General features: G+C 41.0%; 1 protein-coding gene across 4 annotated transcripts in view; it reads right to left on the reverse strand.

The window, feature by feature from the left end:
- Positions 1 to 19591: 19591 nt before the first annotated feature.
- The window catches only part of SPPL2A (signal peptide peptidase like 2A), a 61158-nt gene continuing 55615 nt past the window's right edge, over positions 19592 to 25134 (reverse strand). For all 4 annotated transcript variants that reach the window (XM_054451094.2, XM_054451095.2, XM_063652236.1 and 1 more), the window contains one exon: positions 19592 to 19895. In XM_054451094.2, the coding sequence (XP_054307069.1) occupies positions 19821 to 19895 (75 nt within the window). In that variant the 3' untranslated portion in view covers positions 19592 to 19820. The remainder of the gene's footprint in view (positions 19896 to 25134) is intronic.

A 25134-nucleotide genomic window follows, 5' to 3' on the forward strand; every position in this document is an offset into this window, starting at 1 on the left:
TGCCTCTCAAACATTATGACCCACAATTCACTGAAGTAGGATCTTCTCTCAGAAAAAAACTAATCCACCCCACTGGTTCCCCCAGCTTGTGAACAATCTTCAGGTATTGTGTATTTCTTCCCCATCTGGCAGGTCCAGCAGAACCAAGACTTAAAAATGTTTTAATATATGTGTCACACTAAATTGTCAGCCTTGGGGAAGGCATCTTGACTAATTTATGCATGCATTCAATAAATGTTTATCTTCTGGATTTCAGTTGGGCCTACACATTTCCTGCCTGTAAGGACTTTATAATCTAGAAGGTGGAGGCAGACAAACTGGAAAATCAAAATAAAATGAGATTAGAGTGCTTTGTTTCGTTAGAACTTTGTAACTCTGGTCTTTTTGTACTCACGAATGCTTCGCTCCTTAGTTGGGTGGTGTAGAAATGAAACAAGATGAGCTCCTTGACACTTGCCAGAACTCTTTGGTAAACTGCAAAATTTAGAGTTAGAAATGGGGAACAGGATTGGGTGGGTGCGGTGGCTCATGCCTGTAATCCCAGCACTTTGGGAGGCTGAGGCAGGTGGATCACCTGAGGTCAGGAGTTCTAGACCAGCCTGGCCAACACGGTGAAACCCCATCTCTACTAAAAATACAAAAATTAGCTGGGCATGGTGGCAGGCTCCTGTAATCACAGCTACTCGGGGGGGGTGGGGGCCGAGGCAGAAGAATCGCTTGAACCCAGGAGGTGGAGGTTGCAGTGAGCCGGGATCACGCCATCGCACTCCAGCCTGGGGGACAAGAGCAGGACTTCGTCTCAAAAAAAAAAAAAAAAAAGAAAGAAAGAAATGGGGAACAGGATTTATCCTTTATTGAACTAATCAAAATAAATTCCTTAATTTTCAAGTGATCAACCAGCCTTGAAATTCATAGATGCTGACTTTCAATCAGCAATCATTTCTGGAGAATGAATTTATTCATTCAAAAAATATGTATTGAGCCAGGCACAGTGGCCCACGTCTGTATTCCCAGCTACTCCAGAGGCTGAGGCAGAAGGCTCATGTGAGCCCAGTTCTGGGCTGTAGTGCACTATGCAGATTGGGTGGCTGTGCTAAGTTCAGCATCAACATGGTGACTTCCTGGGAGCAAGGGACCACCAGCTTGCCTAAGGAGGGGTGAATCAACCCAGGACAAATTGAGCAGGTCAGAATTCCTGCTGATCAGTAGTTGGACAGTGCCTGTGTATAGCCACTGCACTCAAGACTGGACTACATAGCAAGACCACATCTCTTAAAAAAAATCACGCCAGTAATCCCAGCACTTTGGGAGGCCGAAGTGGGCAGATCACAAGGTCAGGAGATTGAGACCATCCTGGCTAATACTGTGAAACCCCGTCTCTACCAAAAATACAAAAAATTAGCCGGGCACAGTGGCGGGTGCCTGTAGTCCCAGCTACTGGAGAGGCTGAGGCAGGAGAATGGCGTGAACCTGGGAGGCGGAGCTTGCAGTGAGCTGAGATAGCGCCACTGCAGTCCGGCCTGGGTGAAAGAGCAAGACTCCGTCTCAAAAATAAATAAATAAATAAATAAATCTTGAAATATATATATTTATATTCAGTGTCTAAGAATATGTCAGGAGCAGTTATAGTCAGTGTTCGGTGATGACAAGATTGATAAATTCAGTGCTTCAGAAAATGTTTGTTAAATGTTCTTACACTTTTTTTCCAGAAGGGTTTTGTTTCCATTTTGGTCAATGGCATGTCTATTTTTCACTCTCACTAGATCACATACTAATTCTCCTGCTTGTCCTTGCCTAGTTACAACATTTCAACACTTACTACTATACTGTTTAAAATGCTAAGCAAAATAGTATGAGAATAAAATGATACAGTCTGGGCAACATGGTGAAACACTGTCTCTACAAAAAAACTAGAAAAATTAGCCCAGTGTGGCTGTGCGTGCCTGTAGTCCCAGCTACTCGAAGGCTGAGGCAGGAGGATTGCTTGAGCCCAAAAGGTTGAGGCTGTGGTGAGCAAGATCATGCCACTGTACTCCAGCCTGGGTGACAGAGCAAGACCCTGTCTCAAAATAAAGAAATAAAAAATAATAATAAAAAGTCTCTTGATTTTTTTTTTTTTTTTTGAGATGGAATCTCACTCTGTTGCCCAGGCTGGAATGCAGTGGCGTGATCTCAGCTCACTGCAACCTCTGCCTCCCGGGTTCAAATGATTCTTCTGCCTCAGCCTCTTGAGTGCCTGGGATTACAGGCATGTGCCACCACCCCCAGCTAGTTTTGAGTAGAGACAGGGTTTCACCATGTTGGCCAGGCTGGTCTCGAACTCCTGACCTCAAATGATCCGCCCCCCCCCCCCCACCCCGCGACTTCCCAAAGTGCTAGGATTACAGGCGTGAGGCACCATGCCCAGCCTATATATTCTCTATTATAGCATTTACCCTGTTGTAGTCAACCAACTTACTTGTTAATCCCCTATTAAACATTCAACTGCGTGAGGATCATAACATTATCCATCTTAAATGCCTACTAAGTAGGTGTCATCAAGCATTCAGTCGTTTAATAAATATTTGTTGAACAAACAAACAAACTCTCTTGATAGGCCAGAATCTTAAAATGTTACTCTGTCCTTTGATTCTGGCATGCAGGGTGTCATGTCAGATTAAGATAAAATACCATTCCTAAAGAGTAGAGGGTACCCGGGCGCAGTGGCTCATGCCTGTAATCCCAGCACTTTGGGAGACTGAGACGGGCGGATCACCTGAGGTCAGGAGTTCGAGACCAGCCTGGCTAACATGGTGAAACCCTGTCTCTACTAAATACAAAATATTAGCTGGGCGTGATGGCACATGCCTATAATCCCAGCTACTTGGGAGGCTGAGGCAGGAGAATTGCTTGAACCCGGGAGGCAGAGGTTGCAGTGAGCCGAGATTGTGCCACTGCACTTCAGCCTGGGCAACAAAGGTGAAACTCTGTCTCAAAAAAAAAAAAAAAAAAGAAAAGAAAAGAAAGTGGAAGTAAGAGAAACATAAAGTTAAATTTCCCTTATAAAATCAATTATGTAAATATCACTTCCCCTAATACTACCCATATTCCTTGGAAACTCTTTGTACATCATCATGGCATATATACCTCAGTTTGAGGACGACTGCCTTAAACACTAACTCTGATTGCACCTCTTTCATCTCAGTGCTTCAATCTATTGGTATGTGTATAATTTTGTGGTAGAGAAGTATCATAGCAAGGTCAATATTTTAAAGCGAATTTTATAAGGTCAATATTTTAAAGCAAATCATATAAGAGGACAGGTGCAGCGGCTCACGCCTGTAATCCCAGCACTTTGGGAGGCTGAGATGGGCAAATCACTTGAGTCCAAGATTTCAAGACTAGCCTGGGCAACATGGTGAAAACACATCTCTACTAAAAATACAAAAATTAGCTGGGCAGGGTGGCACACGCCTGTAGTACCAGCTACTTGGGAGGCTGAAGTGGTAGGATCTCTTGAGACCAGGAGGTGGAGGTAGCAGTGAGCCAAGATCACACCACTACACTTCAGCCTGGGTGACACAGTGAGACCCTGTCTCCAAAAAACTCAAAAAAAAAAAATCATGTAGAAGCTAGGCATAGCAGTATGCACTTGTAGTCCCAGCTACCCAGGAGGCTGAGGCAGGAGGGTCACTTGAGTCGAGGAGTTGTGGGCAAAACAGTGAGAGGCCATCTCTTAAAAAAGACTATATGGGGAAATGAACAATTAAAATTTGTAATTTAAGCACATTACCATTTACATTAGCACCAAAAAAAGTAACAGGTATAAATCTTGCAAAATATGTATAAGATTTATATGAAGGAAGCTGCAAAACTCTGACAAAAAAAGTCAAGCTCTAAACAAATAGATAGTCCATCTACATGAATAAGAAGACTCAATATTGTCAAGATACCAGTTTTTCCCTACTTGACCTATATATTCAATGCACTCTTAATCAAAATATTGGCAAGTTGTTTTCTGGATATAGACAAACTAATTCTAAAGTTTATGTAAAAAAGCAAAAGACACAGAATAGCTAACACAATATTGGAGAAGAACAAAGTTGAGGACTGACATGATACTACCCAGCTTCAAGACTTACTACAAAACTATAGTAATAAAGACTGTGTTTTGGCAAAAGGATAAACAAACTAAATCAATGGAACAAAATAGAGACCTCAGAAGTAGACCCACACAAACACAGTCAACTGATCTTTGACAAAAGAGAAAAGGCAGTTCAACAGAGAAAGGACAGTCTTTTCAACAAATGGTGCTGGAACAGCAGGACATCCACATAGAAAAAAAAAATCTAACACAGACCTTATACCCTTCACAATGATTAACTCAAAAGAGATTTTAGACCTAATGGAAAATAAAAAACAATAAAACTCATAGAAGAAAATCTGGGTGATCTTGAGTTTGGAAATGACTTTTAGATATAACACTAAAAGCACAATCCATGTAAGAAAAAAATTGATGTTGGATTTTGTTAAAATTAAAAACTTCTGGCTGGGCTCGGTGGCTCACGCCTGTAATCGCAGCACTTTGGGAGGCCAAGGCGGGCGGATCACGAAGTCAGGAGATCGAGACCATCCTGGCTAACACAGTGAAACCCCGTCTCTACTAAAAATACAAAAAATTAGCCGGGCGTGGTGGCAGGCGCCTGTAGTCCCAGCTACTTGGGAGGCTGAGGCAGGAGAATGGCATGAACCCAGGAGGCAGAGCTTATAGTGAGCTGAGATCACGCCACTGCACTCCAGCCTGGGCGACGGAGCAAGACTCCGTCTCAACAACAACAACAACAACAACAAAACTTCTAGGCCAGGCACAGTGGCTCACACCTGTAATCCCAGCACTCCGGGAGGCCAAGGTGGGCAGATCACTTGAGGTCAGGAGTTTCAGACCAGCATAATGAAACTCCGTCTCTACTAAAAATACAAAAAATTAGGCCATGCGTGGTGGCTCACGCCTGTAATCCCAGTAGCCTGTAATCCTTTTGGAGGCCGAGGTGGGTGGATCACGAGGTCAGGAGTTCAAGACCAGCCTGGCCAATATGGTGAAACCCCATCTCTAATAATAATACAAAAATTAGCTGGGTGTGATGGCATGCGCCTGTAGTCCCAGCTACTCAGGAGGCTGAGGTAATAGAATTGCTTGAACCCGGGAGGCGGAGGTTGCAGTGAGCCGAGATCATGCCACCGCACTCCAGCCTGGGCAACAGAGCGAGATTCTGTCTCAAAAAAAAAAAAAAAAAAGAAAAGGCCAGGCGCGGTGGCTAACGCCTGTAATCCAAACACTTTGGGAGGCCAAGGCAGGTGGATCACGAGGTCAGGAGTTTGAGACCAGCCTGGCCAACATGGTGAAACCCTGTCTCTACTAAAAATACAAAAATTAGCTGGGCTTGGAGGCGCGTGCCCATAATCCTAGCTACACGGGAGGCTGAGGTAGGAGAATCGCCTGAACCTGGGAGGTGGAGGTTGCAATAAGCCGAGATTGCGCCATTGCGCTCCAGCCTGGGCGACAAAGTGAGACTCTGTCTCAAAAAAAAAAAAAAAAAAATTAGCCAGGCGATGTGGTGGACGCCGGTAATCCCACCTACTCCAGAGGCTGAGGCAGGAGAATCCCTTGAACCCCAGAGCCCAAGGTTGCAGTGAGCTGAGATCATGCCACTGCAGTTCAGCTTGGGCAACAAGAGCAAAACTCTATCTCCAAAAAAATAAATAAATAAGTAACAACTTCTAGGCTGGGCATGGTGGCTCATGCCAGTAATCCCAGCACTTTGGGAGGCCAAGACTGGTGGATCACTTGACATCAGGAGCTCGAGACCAGCCTGGCCAAGAAGGCGAAACCCCAAGTCTACTAAAAATACAAAAAGTAGTCAGGGGTGGTGATGTGTGCCTGTAATTCCAGCTTTTGGGGAGGCTGAGGCATAACAGTCCCTTGAACCTGGGAGGCAGAGGTTACAGTGAGCTGAGATTGTGCTGCTGTACTCCAGCGTGAGTGATGGAGTGAGACTCTGTCTCAAAAACAAAGAAACAATCAAATCAAATTTAAATTAAAAAACAAAATTACCCAACCATGGTGGCACATGCCTGTAGTCCCAGCTACTCGGGAGGCTGAGGCATGAGAATCACTTGAACCCTGGAGGCAGGGGTGGCAGTGAGCCGAGATTGCACCACTGCACTCCAGCCTGGGTGATAGAGTGAGACACTGTCTCAAAAGAAACCCAAAAAATAAAAACAAAAACAAAAACCCTTCTACTTTGTGAAAGATGCTATTAAGAGAATAAAAAGATAAGCCATAGGCTGGAAGAAAATATTTGCGATATGCATATCTGATCAAGGAAGGGATGGTATCCAAAATATAAAAAGAACTCTTTAAAATTGATAAGAAGGCCGAGATGGGTGGATCACGTGAGGTCAGGAGTAAAAACCAGCCTAACGAACATGGTGGAATCCCATCTCTACTAAAAATACAAAATTAGCTGGGCATGGTGGCGCATCCCTGTAATCCCAGCTACTCGGGAGGCTGAGGCAGGAGAATCACTTGAACCAGGGAGGCAGAGGTTGCAGTGAGCCGAGATCATGCCATTGCACTCCAGCCTGGGCAACAAGAGCGAAAATCTTTCTCAAAAAAACAAAAACAAAAAAACAAAACAAAACAATAAAACAACTCACTAAGAAAATAGCCCAACTAAAAAAATCTGAAGTTAAAAACATTGAAGAAAGGTAAAAAATTTGAACAGACATTTCATCAAAGTATACAGATGGCAAACTTTAGCTTACAATTGGTTATCTTTTTTTTTTTTTTTTGAGATGGTGTCTCGCTCTGTCATCCAGTCTGGAGTGCAGTAGCATGATCTCAGCTCACTGCAACCTCTGCCTCCTGGGTTCAAGTGATTCTCTTGCCTCAGCCTCCTGAGTAGCTGGGACTACAAGCATGCGCCACCACACCCAGCTAATTTTTGTATTTTTAGTAGAGATGAGGTTTCACCATGTTGGCCAGGCCGGTCTTGAACTCCTGACTTCAGGTGATCCATCCGCCTCGGTCTCCCAAAGTGCTGAGATTACATGCATGAGCCACTGCACTCAGCCCAAAATTTCCTGTTTTTGAAGGAGAGTTTGTTAACTTTCTTAAATGAGTGACAGTGGGTACATTTAATCATTATAGTATTTTGCTGGACCTGGTGGCTCACGCCTATTCCAGCATTTTGGGAGGCTGAGCTCCCAAATGGGATCATTTGAGCTCAGGAGTTTGAGGTGAGCCTTGGCAATATGGTGAGACTCCATCAAAAAATAAAAAAGGCCAGGTGCGTTCACACTCTAATCCCAGCACTTTGGGAGGCCGAGGTGGGTGGATCACCTGAGGTCAGGTGTTTGAGACCAGCCTGACCAACATGGCGAAACCCCATCTCTACTAAAATGCAAAATTAGCCGGGTGTCATGGCTCATGCCTGCAATCCCAGCTACTCTGGAGGCTGAGACAGGAGATTCACTTGAACCTGGGAGGTGGAGTTTGTAGTGAGCTGAGACTGTGCCCATTGCACTCCAGCCTGGGCAACAAGAGTGAAACTCTGCCTCAAAAAAAAAAAATTACTATCTCTTACGGTATTCAGGTTTTATAACTTCCCACAATTATTTAAAATGTTGACATTCACAAAAATAGAGGTTTAAATTTATTTTATTTTATTTTTGAGATGGAGTCTTGCTTTGTCACCCAGGCTGGAGTGCAGTGGCACCATGTCGGCTCATTGCAACCTCTTCCTCCTGGGTTCTAGCGATTCTCCTGCCTCAGCCTCTCAAGTAGCTGAAACTATAGGCATGCACCACTATGCCCAGCTAATTTTTATTTTTAGTAGAGACGGGGTTTCACCATGTTGGCCAGGCTGTTCTCAAACTCCTGACCTCAGGTGGTCCACCCACCTTGGCCTCCCAAAGTGCTGGGATTACAGGCGTGAGCCACCACACCCAGCCAGAGTTTACATTTAGATAAGCAAAAGGAGGCCAGGCATAGTGGCTCTCACTGGTGATCCCAGCACTTTGGGAGGCCAAGGCAGGATGATCACTTAGGTCCAAGAGTTCAAGACCAGCCTGGACAACGTAGGGAGACCCTTGTCTCTAGAAAACAAAACAAAACACAAACTAAAAGCAGAATCCTGAAGGATCTGAAGTAGGACTATTGAAGACATGAGAGTCCTTCCCTCCTTATATTGAAAAGCTAGCATTTATTGTGTGGTTTTTTACTTGCTGGGTGCTGTTCTATTCACTTAACATGTATTAACTCATTGGCTCCTTTCAACTCTGTAAGCCAGATGCTATTATTATTCCTCCACTGCACAAAGGAGAAAATTGAGGCACAGGGCAGAGCCAGGATTTCAACCATTACAGTCTAATTCCAGAGTTTGTGCCTTGAGCCTTATGCTATATTACCTCTTGTGACAGTAAGTCACAACTGAGAAATCTGTCACTAACAATAGAAAACAGATTATATGTGATTCAGTCTTTCACAAAATCTTTACCTCAACCTGTTTAATCAACTAGTCAAAGATCTTTTTTTTTTTTGAGACGGAGTCTGGCTTGTCTCCCAGGCTGGAGTGCAGTTGTGTGATCTCGGCTCACTGCAAGCTCCGCCTCCCGGGTTCCCACCATTCTCCTGCCTCAGCCTCCCGAGTAGCTGGGACTATAGGCACCCGCCACCACGCCCAGCTAATTTTTTGTATTTTTTAGTAGAGACGGGGTTTCACCGTGTTAGTCAGGATGGTCTCGATCTCCTGACCTCGTGATCCGCCTGCCTCGGCCTCCCAAAGTGCTGGGATTACAGGCGTGAGCCATGGTGCCCAGCCCAGTCAAAGATCTTTGTTTAATGCACTAGATACAAATTGTTGGCTTATGTGATTGTTTCCACATTAATCATGCCTCTGGCTTCTCTCTGAATGGATCTGCCATCAGTGTGAGTCCCTAGGCAACTGAAAATGAGACACACACTTTATTGCAAAACTAAAAAGGAACTATTTAGGGCTGGTGCAGTGGCTCACACCTGTAAGTGGGAGTCTTTGGGAGTCTGAGATGGGCAGATTGCTTGAGCCCAGGAACTGGAGACCAGCTTGCACAACATGGCAAAACTGTGTCTCTACAAAAAATACAAACATTAGTTGGGCATGGTGGCACGTGCCTCTAGTCCCAGCTACTCAGGGGGCTGAGGTGGGAGAATCATCAGGGGAGGTCGAGGCTGTAGTGAGCTGTCATTGCACCATCCCATTTCAGCGTGGGTGACAGAGTGAGATGCTGTCTCAAAATATATATATATATATACAAATAAAAATAAATAAAAAGAAATGATTTAGGGCCAAGCACAGGGACCACGCCTGTAATCCCAGCACATGGGAGACTGAGACAGGAAGATTACTGGAGCCCAGGAGTTTGAGGCTGCATTGAACCATGATCATGCCACTCCAGCCTGGGCACTCCAGCCTGGGCAACAAAGCAAGGCCCTGACTCTAAGAAAAAATTTTAAAAAGAAATGACTTAGAAAGTTGACAACATTAAAACAATTAAAATTGTTTAAAGCATGAAAACAAAGATAGAGTCAATATATGAAATGTCCATTTTATGTAACTTTCTCTGTCACTTAAACTCAGACACTCATACATGCTTGGCAAATGACTACAGAAGCTTTTGTTTATATAAGCAGAAGGTGATTAAACCAGTTCCAACAAATTTTGCTGTACTTTGGATAGAGGATTAATGGATTTTCTTTCTTAGGGACTCTTTCAAAAGAATTACCCTCATTTGCTAGTGGAAAGCTTATAAAATGCCAACTAAAAATACCTGGAATGTTTCAAATACTAATCTCTAACCCCAGTACCTTAGTACGGTGGCTGGCATATCATAAGTATTCAATAAGTATTTCTTGAATAATTGAGAGGATGAAAATCAGGCTTCTTTCAATTGCATTATATGTGATATGCTAATCAGTTACACAATATGCAACTAAAAAATTTTTAAATATTTTCCCACTTTTTTTTTTTTTTTTGAGACAGAGTCTTGCTCTGTCTCCAGGCTGGAGTACAGTGGTACAACCTCCACCTTCCAGGTTCAAGTGATTCTCCTGCCTCAGCCACCCGAGTAGCTGGGATTACAGGCGCGTGCCACAACGCCTGGCTAACTTTTTTTTTGTATTTTTAGTAGAGACGGGGTTTCACCATTTGGCCAGGATGGTCTCGATCTCTTGACCTCGTGATCTGCCTGCCTCGGCCTCCCAAAGTGCTGGGATTACAGGCGTAAGCCACTGTGTCCGGCATATTTTCCCACTTTTAATAACCTTTTCTTTGGCCTGTGTTTATTTCTAAAAGGGAAAAAAGTTCCTTCCTAAAGCTCTAAAACTCTGCCCCAAGTGACTAGATTTGGGCAAAAGCCAGGACAAATTACCAGTAACCATAGAGAGAAATTCCCCTTTGAATTTAGCAAAGCCCTATGTTGATTAAGAATATTATTGTTGGGGCCAGGTGCGGTGGCTCACGCCTGTAATCTCAGCACTTTGGGAGGCTGAGGCGGGTAGATCACCTGAAGTCAGGAGTTCGAGACTAGCCTGGCCAACATGGTAAAACCCCATCTCTACTAAAAATACAAAAATTAGCCAGGTGTGGTGGTAGGCACCTGTAATCCCAGCTACTAGGGAGGCTGAGGCAGGAGAATCGCTTGAAACCGGGAGGCGGAGGTTGCAGTGAGCTGAGATCGCGTCACTGCACTCCAGCCCCAGCCTGGGCGACAGAGCGAGACTGTCTCAAAAAAAAAAAAAAAAAAAAAAAAAAAGATCTGATTTTCTGGTACTGGATATAATCACATTTCTATTTCTATGATATATTAACATTGTTAACTTAATGTCAGTTTATTATAATAAAATTTTAACATTGTAAGATTAGCTAAGGAATATCCTAAAATGCAAGATAAATGGCATCAATTCAAAGTTACTGTATGGGTTTTTATGTGTATGAGTGTACATATACATGTCTCACTGTTTTTATTTTTCCTTTCTCTCTTTTTTTTTTTTTTTTTTCTGAGATGGAGTCTTGCTCTGTCGCTCACTGCAAGATTTCAGCTCACTGCAACCTCTGCCTCCCGGTTTCAAGCGATTCTCCTGCCTCAGCCTCCTGAGTAGCTGGGATTACAGGTGCCTGCCACAATGCCTGGGTAATTTTTTGTATTTTTAGTAGAAACAGGTTTTCACCATGTTGGCCAGGCTGGTCTTGAACTCCTGACCTCAGTTGATCCGCCTGCCTCAGCCTCCCAAAGTGTTGGGATAACAGGCGTGAGCCACCTCGCTGGCCCTCTCTCTTTTTGTGTTTTAATTTTATTTTTAGAGACGAGGTCCCACATGTTGCCCAGGCTGATCTTGAGCTCTGCCACAGCCTCCCAAAGTGCTGAGATTACAGGCATGAGCCACCAAGTCAATCCTTGTCTCATTATTCTTTTTTCTTTTTGAGATGGAGTCTTGCTGTGTCGTCAGGCTGGAGTGCAATGGCTCGATCTCGGCTCACCGCAACCTTCGCCTCCCGGGTTCAAGCGATTCTCCTGCCTCAGCCTTCTGAGTAGCTGGGATTACAGGCATGGGCCACCATGCTCGGCTAATTTTGTATTTTTAGTAGAGAGGGGGTTTCTCCATGTTGGTCAGGCTGGTCTCAAACACCCGACCTCAGGTGATCCGCCCGCCTTGGCCTCCCAAAGTGCTGGCATTACAGGTGTGAGCCACCGTGCCCAGGCGTTAATGTGATTTTTAAGGTCTGACTAGTGTAGCCCCTGTTCATTTCCAACTTAATTTCCCATTGTATAAACTCCATCTCAAAAAAAAAAAAAAATTCAGGCTAACGATTTTGGACTATTCTTAGATAAATTAGGTGCTGTTAACGGTTTTTCTAAAGCACTGTAGTTGAATGATCAGATTTCCACTTTGGAAAGATCACTGGCTATGATGTGGAAAGGGAATCAATGGCACAATTAATGGCTGGAAGACCCATTAAGAAACTGTTGCAGTACAGACAGATTAAGTTAATTTAGTGGCAGTGGGGATGGTGATTCCTGGAACTCTTTTGAGAGACATCTGGAAGACAGAATGGAGAGGACTTGGCAACTGCCTTTGTATATTTTATTTCTCTGCATTGAAAGGGACTGAATTTGGTCAATAGTTGGTGAGGCTTCAGTTGAAAAGTGTTGCACATACATATTAATACATTTGTGGATAAAACATTTTTCACATTTATAAAAAATTTTTTTGGTTTTCTATATAATTAAATAGGTAGCAGAGCCTATTTATAGGTGACTTACTAATTAGAAGCCAATTGGTACCTTTTCCCACTTAATCTAGAGAAGTGACTCTCTGATCTAAATTGTTAAATTGCTTTTAACAGAATGATATGCCAAAGTATAGACATTCAGTTTTAGCTGACTAGGAACTGTTAATATTTGCCCATAGCCTCCTAAGGAAGAAACAATTAGTGCCTTACTATAGTTTACAGCGACCTCTCTCCAGAAGTCCGCTAAGAAGTCTGGCTATTGCTACAAGTGCAATGCTTCTATCCTAAGGGCTCATACGCAGGTAATTGGAATTTCCAAAATTTTTTTAGAGAGAACATTTTATCATCAGTGTTACCTAGAATGGTCATTGTTTTCATTTTCTAGCACTAATGCTTTTCAGTGATATTTTAATTTTTGCTTTATTTTTAATTTGTTGTGGGTCAGTAGGGTAAGCATCACAACAAAAAAAAGTTCAAAACTATTGATCTGGCCGGGAGAGGTGGCTCACGCACTTTGGGAGGCCGAGGCAGGCAGATCACGAGGTCAGGAGTTTGAGACCAGCGTGACCAAGATGGTGAAATCCCGTCTCCACTAAAAATACAAAAATTAGCCAGGCATGGTGGCTCACGCCTGTAATCCTAGCATTTTGGGAGGCCGAGGCAGGTGGATTGCCAGAGCTCAAGAGTTGAAGACCAGCCTGGGCAACACGGTGAAACCCCGTCTCTACTAAAATACAAAAAATTAGCCAGGTGTGGTGTGGTGGCATGCACCTGTATTCCCAGCTACTTGGGAGGCTGAGGCAGGAGAATCACTTGAACCCGGGAGGGGGTGGTTGCAGTGAGCCAAGATTGTGCCACTGTACTCCAGCCTGGGCAACAGAGCAAGACTCTGTCTCAAAAAAACAAAAGAAAACGATATGAATAATTTACTATTTAACCAGCTGTTAGTATGAATATTTATTAAGAGAAAAATAATTGTTTGAATGCTTAAATGAATAAATTTTATAACATCCCCCAAAAATTAACTCAGTAGATTTTTATGATATTTGTATTTTAAATTCATAACAGAAGCATATGATAGAAAATGCAGAAAGTAAGAGTACAGGCTGGGCTTGATGGCTCATGCTTGCAATCCCAGCACTTTGGGAGGTTGAGGCAGATCACTTGAGCTCAGGAATTTGAGACCAGCCTGGGCAACATAGTGAGACCTCATCTCTATTTTTCAAAAAATTAAATAAGAGAAAAAAAAAAGTATACATGGAAAAGTCCTCACTCCTGTGCCCTAGCCATCTTACTTCCTTTCTCCCTAAAAAAAAAAAGCCACTCTTTCCAGTTTCTGGAAAGTTATGTATCTTTCCAGATATATGGGCCTGTAGTATGACACAAGGTTCCTGTATGGAGGGAAGAACAGGATTTTCTCAACATAGCATCAAGACAAACTACAATACATATCAAGGCCAATCTCATCTGAATTAAAAAGAAAGTACAATGGCAGCAAGGATCTTGGTAATTTCTGGGAACAATATCAGCAAAAATGCAAATGCCAGGATTGTTCATCACAAGGGGTGGGAGTTTGTTTTTTGGTAAAAAAGAGCCCATATAGACCTTAGTACTTTTTTTTTTTTGAGACGGAGTCTCGCTCTGTCGCCAGGCTGAAGTGCAGTGACACGATCTTGGTCACTGCAACCTCCGCCTCCCAGGCTCAAGTGATTCTCCTGCCTCAGCCTCCCGAGTAGCCAGGACTACTGGCGCATGCCACCACGTCCAGCTAATTTTTGTATTTTTAGTAAGGACAGGATTTCACCATGTTGGCCAGGATGGTCTCCATCTCTTGACCTCGTGATCTGCCCACCTCGGCCTCCCAAAGTGCTGGGATTACAGGTGTGAGCCACTGTGCCCAGCCAGAATCTAGGTTTTAAGGATAATTTGTAAAACCTAAATAGCTACATAATTTCTTAAGCAATTATTACCATTTTTGTGTTATATGAACATCATCTATCTAGTACACTGTTAGTTCATTTTCAATTATTGTTTCATCATTCAAAATAAAACAAATTCAAATTTTATTTTAAAATAGAATTTATTGAATACCATAGTAAATTAAATACATAAAAAATTGTTTTTCTTGTCAGTATTGGCACATAATGATAAAGTACTGCTAAATTAACACTTCAAAAATTTCAAATCTTAAAACATTCCATAAAAATATAAAGCCTAGTAGTGTTATAAAAGTATTAATTTACACTAACTTACATATCAAAGTGTTAAAAAAGAAATTCCACACTCAAACCAATTATCTGAGAAGTAAAAATTCAATCATATGTTTTTAAAAATGTTTTCATTTGAACAAAATGCAACAGAAGGTATAAAACAGGCAAAAATTACCTAATTTACATTGACTTGTCCTACTAGAAAATGCTGCAGGTTAACTTTAGACATTAAAAAGATTCATATTCCAAAGGAATAGAAAAGCTGTTTGCAATACTTTTTATGCCTAATCAAAGAACCACATAATGACATTTTGTGGGTTGCTCCTTAATTGCCAATAATGGAGGACTACTATAAAAATTTAGTTTTAAAAATAATTTTTCTCCCAATGAACACTTTTATATACAGAGGCTGTCCTCAGTATGGAAAGATTAAACGAGGACATTTATGCTTATGATCTTCACTATAATATGGCCTATATATTACCCTGTCCATTTTTTTTCACTCTGAAAATTCAGTAATCTCGCATATGAGTATTACAGTAGAGGATCAAATTCCAAAAGGTTGAGTAATTTGATTCAGATCTCTTGAATTTACAGAGTACTTTTCCTTCAGGAAATGTATAAAGTTATTTATTTTATGTTATATATCTATATTTCTTTGAGATGGCATCTTGCTATGTCACCTAGGCTGGAGTGCAGTCACTATTCACAGGCACAATCACAGCTCACTACAGCCTCAAACTCCTGGGCTCAAGGGACCCTCCCATCTCAGCCTCCCAAATAGCTGGGATTACAGGTGCATGCCACCATGCCTAGCTTATATTCGATATTTTGGTTTTATTTGCATTACCTTCACTAACTCCTTTAATTCCTTTGAGGTAAATAGGGCACTGCTAATGAATTTTTTTTAACTGCAGAACTGGTTATCGGGCAACATCTTAAATAAATTCAATATTTTTCCTTGACAATGGGAAACTATAAAGCCTTTCAGACCAGTACATTCCATTGTACTGGTCTACACTGAATTCCATTCAATTGTAGACTGAAGTACAGTTTTTGTTTTTGAAATTTCATTGGTTAAGATCAGGCTGAAATTTTAGAGATTAAGCCTAAATAATTTGTTCATATATATATATATATGTATATATATATATATTTTTTTTTAGACGGAGTCTCGCTCTGTCGCCCAGGCTGGAGTGCAGTGGCATGATCTCAGCTCACTGCAACCTCCGCCTTCCAGGTTCAAGCGATTCTCCTGCCTCAGCCTCCTGGGTAGCCGGGGTTACAGGCGAGCCCCACCAAGCCCAGCTAATTTTTGTATTTTTAGTAGAGACGGGGTTTCACCATGTTGGTCAGGCTGGTCTCAAACTCCTGACCTCGTGATCCACCTGCCTTGGCCTCCCAAAGTGCTGGGATTACAGGTGTGAGCCACTGCACCCGGCCTTAGTTCAAATATTTTTTATTCAAATGTAAAATATGTCTATAACTCAAAGGATAAATGCTTGAGGGAATAGATACCCCATTCTCCATGATCCGCTTATTTCACATTGCATACCTGTATCAAAACATCTCATGCACCCCATAAATATATACACCTACATGTACCCACAATTTTTAAAAATGTCAAAATAGTAATTTTTGCTCATACTAAAGCATAAATTGAAAGAGCAAAGAAAACTGGAAAGCTCATTTGTATTTATTATAAATGTATCATTTCACTAAAATCTCTATGGACAAGTAAAATATACGAATGCCAATAGCAGATGGGTTAAAATTCTTTCTTTAAAAGAGAAATAAATTGCAGATTCTACTAAGGAATTGCTAATCTAAAAAAAAAATCTACAAGTGCCAGGCACGGTGGCTCATGCCTGTAATCCCAGCACTTTGGGAGGCTGAGGTGGGCGGATCACCTGAGGTTGGGAGTTCGAGACCAGTCTGATCAACATGGATAAACCCTGTCTCTACTAAAAATACAATATTAGCCGGGTGTGGTGGCACATGCCTATAATCCCAGCTACTCAGGAGGCTGAGTCAGGAGAATCGCTTGAACCCGGGAGGCGGAGATTGCAGTGAGCTGACATCATGCCATTGTACTCCAGCCTGGGCAAAAAGAGTGAAACTCTGTCTCAAAAAAAAAAAAAAAAAAAAAAAAAAATCTACAAGCTAGAAGAAAATGTAATGTATTAGAATATCAAGGTCTTTCCCCACAAGCCTCACATTTATTTTTGCTAAACTAAACCGAGACAAAAGTAATCTACATTACAATTTGAGATAGTGATTTCTGTTGATAAGCCACAAAAATGTTCAAAGGGATTTTCTAACTAAGAACTTTTTTTTTTTTTGCATCAAGAATTAATAAATACAATGTATCATTATTTTAAAGACATGTTTAGGGAAAAAACCAGCTTCTCTTCCCCTTAAAGTTATTGGTGGTGAGAGGGCAAGAGAGGAAGAGATGACAGCTTTTTAAGTTAAATTTTCATCTTATCTATCTTTTGTTCATTTTGAGTCCCCAAATAAAATATTTCTGTACTTTAATTTTTAGTCACTATTGTCAGCTTGGTTGCTATACATTTAATTACAATATAAAGTTGACATTGAGGATGAAGAAACTTGAGTAATTACACTTTTTCTTATTTCTATTTAACCAATAAGATTTTAATAGCAAATTAGAACAAGATTTTACCTCCTTAATAACTAATGGTTAGATAAAGTAGAATCTATATCAAGAAACTCAGACTTCAGATTTCTGGATGTACCAGTTACTATGCTACTGAGGAGATACATCTAGTTTTTGAAGTTAAAATATTAATTAGTACTCCAGTTATATGAAACCAAATTATTTTGAGAAATTATCTTATTTTGCCAGGCGCGGTGGCTCATGCCTGCAATCCCAGCACTTGGGGAGTCCGAGGCGGGCAGATCATGAGGTCAGGAGCTCAAGACCAGCCTGACCAACAAGGTGAAACCCTGTCTCTACTAAAAATACAAAAATTAGCCAGGTGTGGTGGCACGCACCTGTAATCCCGTCTACTTGGGAGGCTGAGGCAGGAAAATTGCTTGAGCCAGGAGGCAGAGGTTGCAGTGAGCCAAGATCTTGCCACTGCACTCCAGCCTGGGTGACAGAGGGAGACTCCATTTCCAAAAAAAAAAAAAAAGAAATTAATTATCTGATTTCGATGTAGTAAAAAAAATAATTTTCTTTAACATTCTTCATAAAATGTGATTAAGGCTATTAAATATCATAAAGCTTGGATGAGGGTGCAGATAATTTTACAAAACAGCTATATTTTGGCAAATATTTTATTATTATAAATGAAAATATAGTTAGAGTTTTAAAATGGCACTGATTTAATCTGTTCTCTCTCTCAGAGTCTGCCAAATAAATCAGATTTCTTGGAAAATATTCAAACTTGATACAATGGAGGCAAAATTAACTCTTGTCAGGTAAGTCATTTGCCATAAACGAAAGGACCCATAACTGCATTAAGCAGAGAGGGACTGACTGTCAATGGAGCTTCTCTATTTGCAATTTATTCAGCAAAAGCGAACAATTTTTAAAAAGTCTCTAATGTAAAATTTAGTTCAAATATCAAAGGTCTGATCAATTTTCAAATGCATTAGTTTTATTTTTAATAAATTGAACTGGCCTTAGATGAAAGATATAGTTCTGTTCACATATTTTATACATTATTTACAGAGAAATGAAAAATCCTGCTGCCTTTGTTATCACTTGTCATTTGTGAATTTCTTAGTAAAATAAAAGAAAATGGAAAGATAATTTGACCTCTGACCTCCAGGAGAATGTTCAGGCCACATCTAAAATTTAACAAAGAATGAGGAAAAAACTTTTTCAAGTTCAAAGGTACCAGAGTGATTAGCTGGTCTAACCTACTCATTTTGCAGATTAGAAGACTGAGATACAAGTGTCTTGAGATGCGGCAAATTACTCAACTCTTCTTTGTATTGTAATTAAACTCAGACTAACACCAAGTCTCTTGCTGTTGTTGCCAATTCTTTTCTCTGAACCGCACATTGTACATCCTCCACCAAGATTAAAAATCATTACCTATGGGGAAAGCGGTGGGAATCAGGAAGAAAAAAAGATAACAGGTGGGGGCAGGGGAATGTGGGATAATGTTAGGAATGTTGTATTCAACAATGAGCCATATGTATTAATACATAATTTCTTAAGAAAAATAATTTTTTAAAAAAATCAAACCTTAACATCAACAGAACCAAATTTCAAAGATCAGAAATACCAAAGTGAAACTGAATGTTAGTATTGAAATTTAAGCTACATTTTCAAAAAAAAGGCTGTCAAACCAATGAAAACTAGATTTCAGTTTCTGTCTCCTTTTAGTGACTAGTTCTATAGATTATGTTTCTCTATACCTGGAAAAATGTTCTTAATATAATACACATGCAGTCTGAAGTAATTTCAGTTCTCAAGTTTATGAAAGGATTGGGTTTAAAAAAATACTACAAAAATATGCACTTGTATTTCCAAAATTATGTATTTCTAACCTCTGCAGTGATATAAGGTCCAAATTTTCACCGTTGAACCGCCTTCTTGCATGGTGTTAAACAGTTATTTCTATAGAGCAGATATAATTTGCATAAATCTTTTTTTTTTTTTGAGACGGAGTCTCGCTCTGTCACCCAGGTTGGAGTGCAGTGGCGTAATCTTGGCTCACTGCAAGCTCCACCTCCCGGGTTCACGCCATTCTCCTGTCTCAGCCCTCCCAGTAGCTGGGACTACAGGCACCCTCCAGCACGCCCAGCTAATTTTTGGTATTTTTAGTAGAGAGGGGTTTCACCGTGTTAGCCAGGATGGTCTCGATCTCCTGACCTTGTGATCTGCCTGCCTCGGCCTCCCAAAGTGTTGGGATTACAGGCATGAGCCACCTCGCCTGGCCAATTTGCATAATTCTTTACAGTAAAACCCATTCAGAAATAGTAACTACTTGTATCTACCATCAGAGCTGAAAGAAACAGATTTCAGTAAAAAAAAGTATAGGGGTGGGTCAAGGCATTTTTTTTTAGAAAAACATACTGTATATAGTACATCTCGGAAACTACACAAACCATATGTTTTATTTAATGTGAAGGCACAACTTTAACATTAAAAGCAAAGCGTTTTAGTTATTTATGATGTAATTGTCAGTACCAGCTCATAAAAATATATTTTTGCAAGCATATCACTGAAGACTCTTTCAGATTGTCAATTCAAAAGTCAATTTAAAAAGTTGAAGTCTATTTGTAGAAAATCAATGACACATTATAGCAGTTCCACATAATATTATTGCTGGACAATCTGTTCACCAGATATCACAGGGTTTTCTTCATTTGTTGCATAATCCAAATGGTCCATCATCTAGGCATAAATAAAAGACGTTAGGAAATGCAAAATTTCAACTTGCCCCCAATATTCACTACATTAGCAAAAGGATTCTGAGTTTTTCTAAAAAACACAGATTGCTCTATGAAACCGAGCACTCCTTCTGGAGCACTGTTCTGGTTTAACATCCACACTTCTAAGGAGATAGTCAGGGTGACACTGAACCTCTCAGGAAGACTAATCACATGACTCAAAGCCAATTTGTGTTCTCTGGATCTTCCGTTATCTCCATTTCCCAATATGAATACTGCCCTTCATGGCAGTGAGAACTCCAGAACAAATGTAGATATCCCTGACACTTATTCCAGGACACTATTCCAGGCAGTGTCCAATCATACAAATGGGAAAACTAAAAATGGCCTCATGAGTCACTGTGAGAACACCTGCTGACTCTGGGACAGTGTGGTATTATTGACACCTTGGAATAACCATAAGATAATTTAAACTTTGGAAACATTATAATAATTTCTACAAAAAATGAACTTAAGGTCAAATGATATCTGAAAACAAATCCAAGAATACATTTGCTAGGCCGGGCGCGGTGGCTCACGCCTGTAATCCCAGCACCTTGGGAGGCTGAGATGGGCAGATCACGAGGTCAGGGGTTCGAGACCAGCCTGGCCAAGATGGTGAAACCCCGTCTCTAATAAAAATACAAAAATTAGCTGGGCGTAGTGGTGGGCGCCTGTAGTTACAGCTACTCGGGAGGCTGAGGCAGGAGAATTGCGTGAACCCAGGAGGCGGAGGTTGCAGTGAGCCGAGATCACGCCACTGCACTCTAGCCTGGGCAACAGAGTGAGACTCTGTCAAAAAAAAAAAAAAAAAAAAAACCTTTGCTATAGACTATTTTAAAGAAATTACCGGCTGGGCACGGTGGCTCACGCCTGTAATCCCAGCACTTTGGGAGGCCGAAGTGGGTGGATCACGAGATCAGGAGATCCAGACGGTCCTGGCTAACACAGTGAAACCCCATCTCTACTAAAAAATACAAAAAAATTAGCCAGGCATGGTGGCAAGCGCCTGTAGTCCCAGCTACTTGGGAGGCTGAGGCAGGAGAATGGTGTGAACCCGGGAGGCAGAGCTTGCAGTGAGCCGAGATCGTGCTACTGCGCTCCAGCCTGGGTGACAGAGCAAGACTCCGACCAAAAAAAAAAAAGAAATTACCAGTTAAACTTTTTTCAAATGGTCACTTCAGCTCTGCCTAAATCTCATAAAAAATTGTCTTATATTTGGAAATGAAGGATGAAGAAACTTTAAATGCTTTCAGTGTTTCAGCAATTCAAATACAATTACTAAAAATAGAAAAAAGTATTTAATGCCTTTGTGAAGACTGTTAAAGACTTTTAGACTAGTGATTAAATTTCAGTATTGCGATGCACTTTTTTCCTTTCCTTCATCAAGAATTAGAAGAAGGAAAGATCAGCAAGATGAATGTTCCTATTTTTGAAAAGTGGTTCTGAAGGCTTTAGTGTTTTTTGGAAGAAGAACAAGAGGGTGGAACCATCTCCAAACACGGTCTCTTGACTTGCCAGGCAGAAAGAATACAACGTGAGCTAAGGCTTTTGGCTGACAACTGTCTCAACTAATGAAGACAGCTTACAAAATCAAAACCTGGGCCGGGCGCGGTGGCTCATGCCTGTAATCTCAGCACTGAGGCCGATGCAGGTGGATCACGAGGTCAGGAGTTCGGGACCAGACTGGCCAACATGGTGAAAACCTGTCTCTACTAAAAATACAAAAATTAGTGAAGCGTGGTGGTGCGCCTGCAATCCCAATCCTACTCAGGAGACTGAGGTGGGAGAATTGCTTGAACCTGAGAGGCAGAGGCTTTGGTGAGCCAAGATCGCGCCACTGCACTCCAGCCTAGGCAATAGAGAGAGCGACCCTGACTCAAAAAAATAAAAAATAAATAAAAAATAAAAAACCTGCTGGGACTCTACAAGCCATTTCAAGACCCAAAACCGTTTTGAGGTCTTCTAATTGCCAAAGATATCCCCTAGATTTAAGGTCACTAGTTTGTAGCAATTCTAAGGGGAAAAAAAAGCCAAATCAAGACAGATAACATTAAGCAGTTCGCTACACGAAACATAAGATGAAGATGTTGAACATTTAATTTTAGTCAATTTAAATGAAGAGGGGAAAGGAAAAGTATGTAAGATATATTTAGGCCCCTTTTCTTCTAGGAATTTAAAAGTTCTGGGTCTAAGAGATTAGGGCTGTGTAGAGAGAAAATTGAAGCAGCCTCAGCAGAATGGATGGTGGAGAAACCCTCTTTCTTCTGCAGGATCTGCTTACCCTGGCAACTGTAATCTAATGAAATGATAGCCCACATACCCTAAATTATAACATGCTTCCCTGGTGCCTCGTTAGCACAGTAGGTAGTGAGTCAGTCTCATCTAACTTGCCTCTTCTTTCCTAATCCCCAGCTACCTCACTGGCACTATATAATCTAATCCCTGAACATAGAAATATATTAATTAAAAAAACCACTTTCAAAATCAACTTATTGAGAAGTAAGCATCCCTATTCCCTATTTACTTTTCTTTACTGACTTTCCAATAAAAACAATACAGAAACATAAAGAACAAAGTTTTAAAAAATACGACAATAAATTAACATAAATAATACAATTAATTGACAAAATTGGCAAACATTTTCATCATATTTGGAAACAGGAAAGCTTGATTTGGAAAGATGGGCTCTGAAATCAGATCAGCTAACCTGGCATTTTCTGATAGCTTATAATTTCTTGCTTATAATTGAACCAATCTCCAGAAATAGTCTAATAAAACACTCACTAACGCAGGGTAACTGGAGACTTGCTGATACTAAAGCAGAGTTGTTCTAACTTATCTCTGTATTCTGACTTGTCAGTTACAGCTTGTGACTTCTAAAAATAATGAGAAGTACTAGTGACATTTAACAGACACAACTTACTGTTTACTGGGTATCACAAACTTAAAACTTACTACCTGCCCAGAGAAAAATAGCCCACTGGATATTGCTGCACAAATTTAACTCCACTTATTTCATTATAGAAGCAAAAAATATCCCCTAAAATGATGACTCCTCTTCATTGTGCTATATGCCAAAGTAATTATGACTCTGCTTGATTTTTCTCTTCTGAGAAAAAAGTATCTTTATTTGCTTTATACTAATTAGAACTAAGACTTCATGTAAAATCAAATAAATGGGTCTGAGTACTGTAGCTCTTGAAGCATTCCACAAAAAATGTTCATAGGAAATATAGTGTAACTAGTTTTGGGCTGTAGAAAATAATTTACAATTAGTATTTCCAAATTAGTATCCTTTTTTTTTTTTTTTTGTGAGATGGAGTTTCACTCTTGTTGCCCAGGCTGGAGTGCAATGGCGCAATCTCGGCTCACTGCAACCTCCGCCTCCCGGGTTCAAGCAATTCTCCTGCCTCAGCCTCCCTAGTAGCTGGGATTACAGGCATGCGCCACCACGCCTAGATAATTTTTTGTATTTTTAGTAGAGATGGGATTTCACTATGTTGGCCAGGTTGGTCTGGAACTCCTGACCTCAGGCAATCCACCCACCTCAGCCTCCCAAAGTGCTGGGATTACAGGCATAAGCCACCACGCCCAGCCCAAATTAGTATTATTTTAGTGAAACCCTATAGAAACATTACTTCTTTTGATGAGAGAAACTCACAGTAAGGGCTAAAAGACTCGAAGTAAGACCCTGAAGAATTTCAATAAGGTCTCCAAGTTACAAGTGAGGTAAAACTTGCCCCCTAATAACAGCATGAAAAGACTGTCAGGGGTACCTGGACATTTAAAGAGTCTCCAGTGAAAAGTCCTGCTTTTTACTACCAATATTCTTGCACTCAACTCTATTATCAGGCATTCAAATGAACCAAATGACTAATAGTATAAACAAATTTGCCTTAGCCTTAGATTGTAACTTTATATTACCTGTTTTGTCTTTTGATTATTTCAAAACAGCAGCAAAAACTTGCAATATTTACAAAAAAAGATTGCACATAAAGACTGTAGAGATACATGTCTAGTTTAATGTTTTAAAAGTGCCTCACTTTTACAGTGGCATATGACAATTACAGTCATTTTATAAGGGCTGCTGAAATACAATCAGGAAGCTTATACACACATGTAAAAGTAACTAAAGGCCAGTGGATGAAGGATTGAGCATTAGAGGTGCACTGCATAAAGACTTTCAATAACATTAGCTGAGAATTTACAGCATAAAGACTACTGTCATAAGCATTGTGGATTCCTAATACATAACAGCTAATACTTAGTGAGGGAGGCATATATAAATACCTGCACTGCAGGGCAGATGTTAGTAAGTATTTAAAGTACAAAGTCTAAAAAAAATATGGTGAAAGGTAAATGTGATTTTAATTGGAGCACCTACTTCCTTCTAATTTCTTAGAGATCTGCTTGGAGAAGGCAGAATTTAAGTTGGGAGTTAAACAGGGATATTCTGGAAATAGAAACTGACAAAGCTTAGGAGATGATGGAGGTTGGGAGAGAGAAGCAAATGATTATTATTACACTGTTAGCCTAAGAGATGAGCCAGAGCTGACCCTCAGGCCCATCTCACAGTGGAACCATATCAAGTCTCCCTCTGTCTCACTAGGCATGTAGAAGCTCCCCATTCTATTTCAGAAGTCTCTGCCTAGCCTTAACAGATTTCAACATCCACCTGCCTCACACCAAGCCTTAAGCTAACCCACCACTATGGATTTCCTTCCTTCCTTTTCTTCCTTTCCTCCCTTCCTCCCTCCCTCCCTCCCTCCTTTTTTTTTTTTTTTCTCGAGGCGGAGTCTTGCTCTGTCACCCAGGCTGGAGTGCAGTGATGCAATCTCGGCTCACTGCAACCTCTGCCTCCCAGGTTCAAGCAATTCTCCTGCCTCAGCCTCCTGAATAGCTGGTATTACAGGCGACCGTCACCACACCTGGCTAATTTTTGTATTAGAGACAGGAGTTTCACCATGTTGGTCAGGCTGTCTCAAATTCCTGACCTCGTGATCTGCCTGCCTTGGCCTCCCAAAGTGCTGGGATTACAGGCGTGAGCCATCGTGTCCGGCCCCACTATGGATTTCTTATTCCCCTACCTCCCTGTAGATCCAATCTCATTTTACGGATGAGGAGACAGTCTTCAGAGATTAAGTTATTCATCAGAACTGATGTCAAAGGCCACAATACCCTGTCTCCCACAAATGACAACA

The sequence above is a fragment of the Pongo pygmaeus genome, chromosome 16, assembly GCF_028885625.2.
Source record: "Pongo pygmaeus isolate AG05252 chromosome 16, NHGRI_mPonPyg2-v2.0_pri, whole genome shotgun sequence".
NCBI classification, from domain to species: domain Eukaryota; kingdom Metazoa; phylum Chordata; class Mammalia; order Primates; family Hominidae; genus Pongo; species Pongo pygmaeus.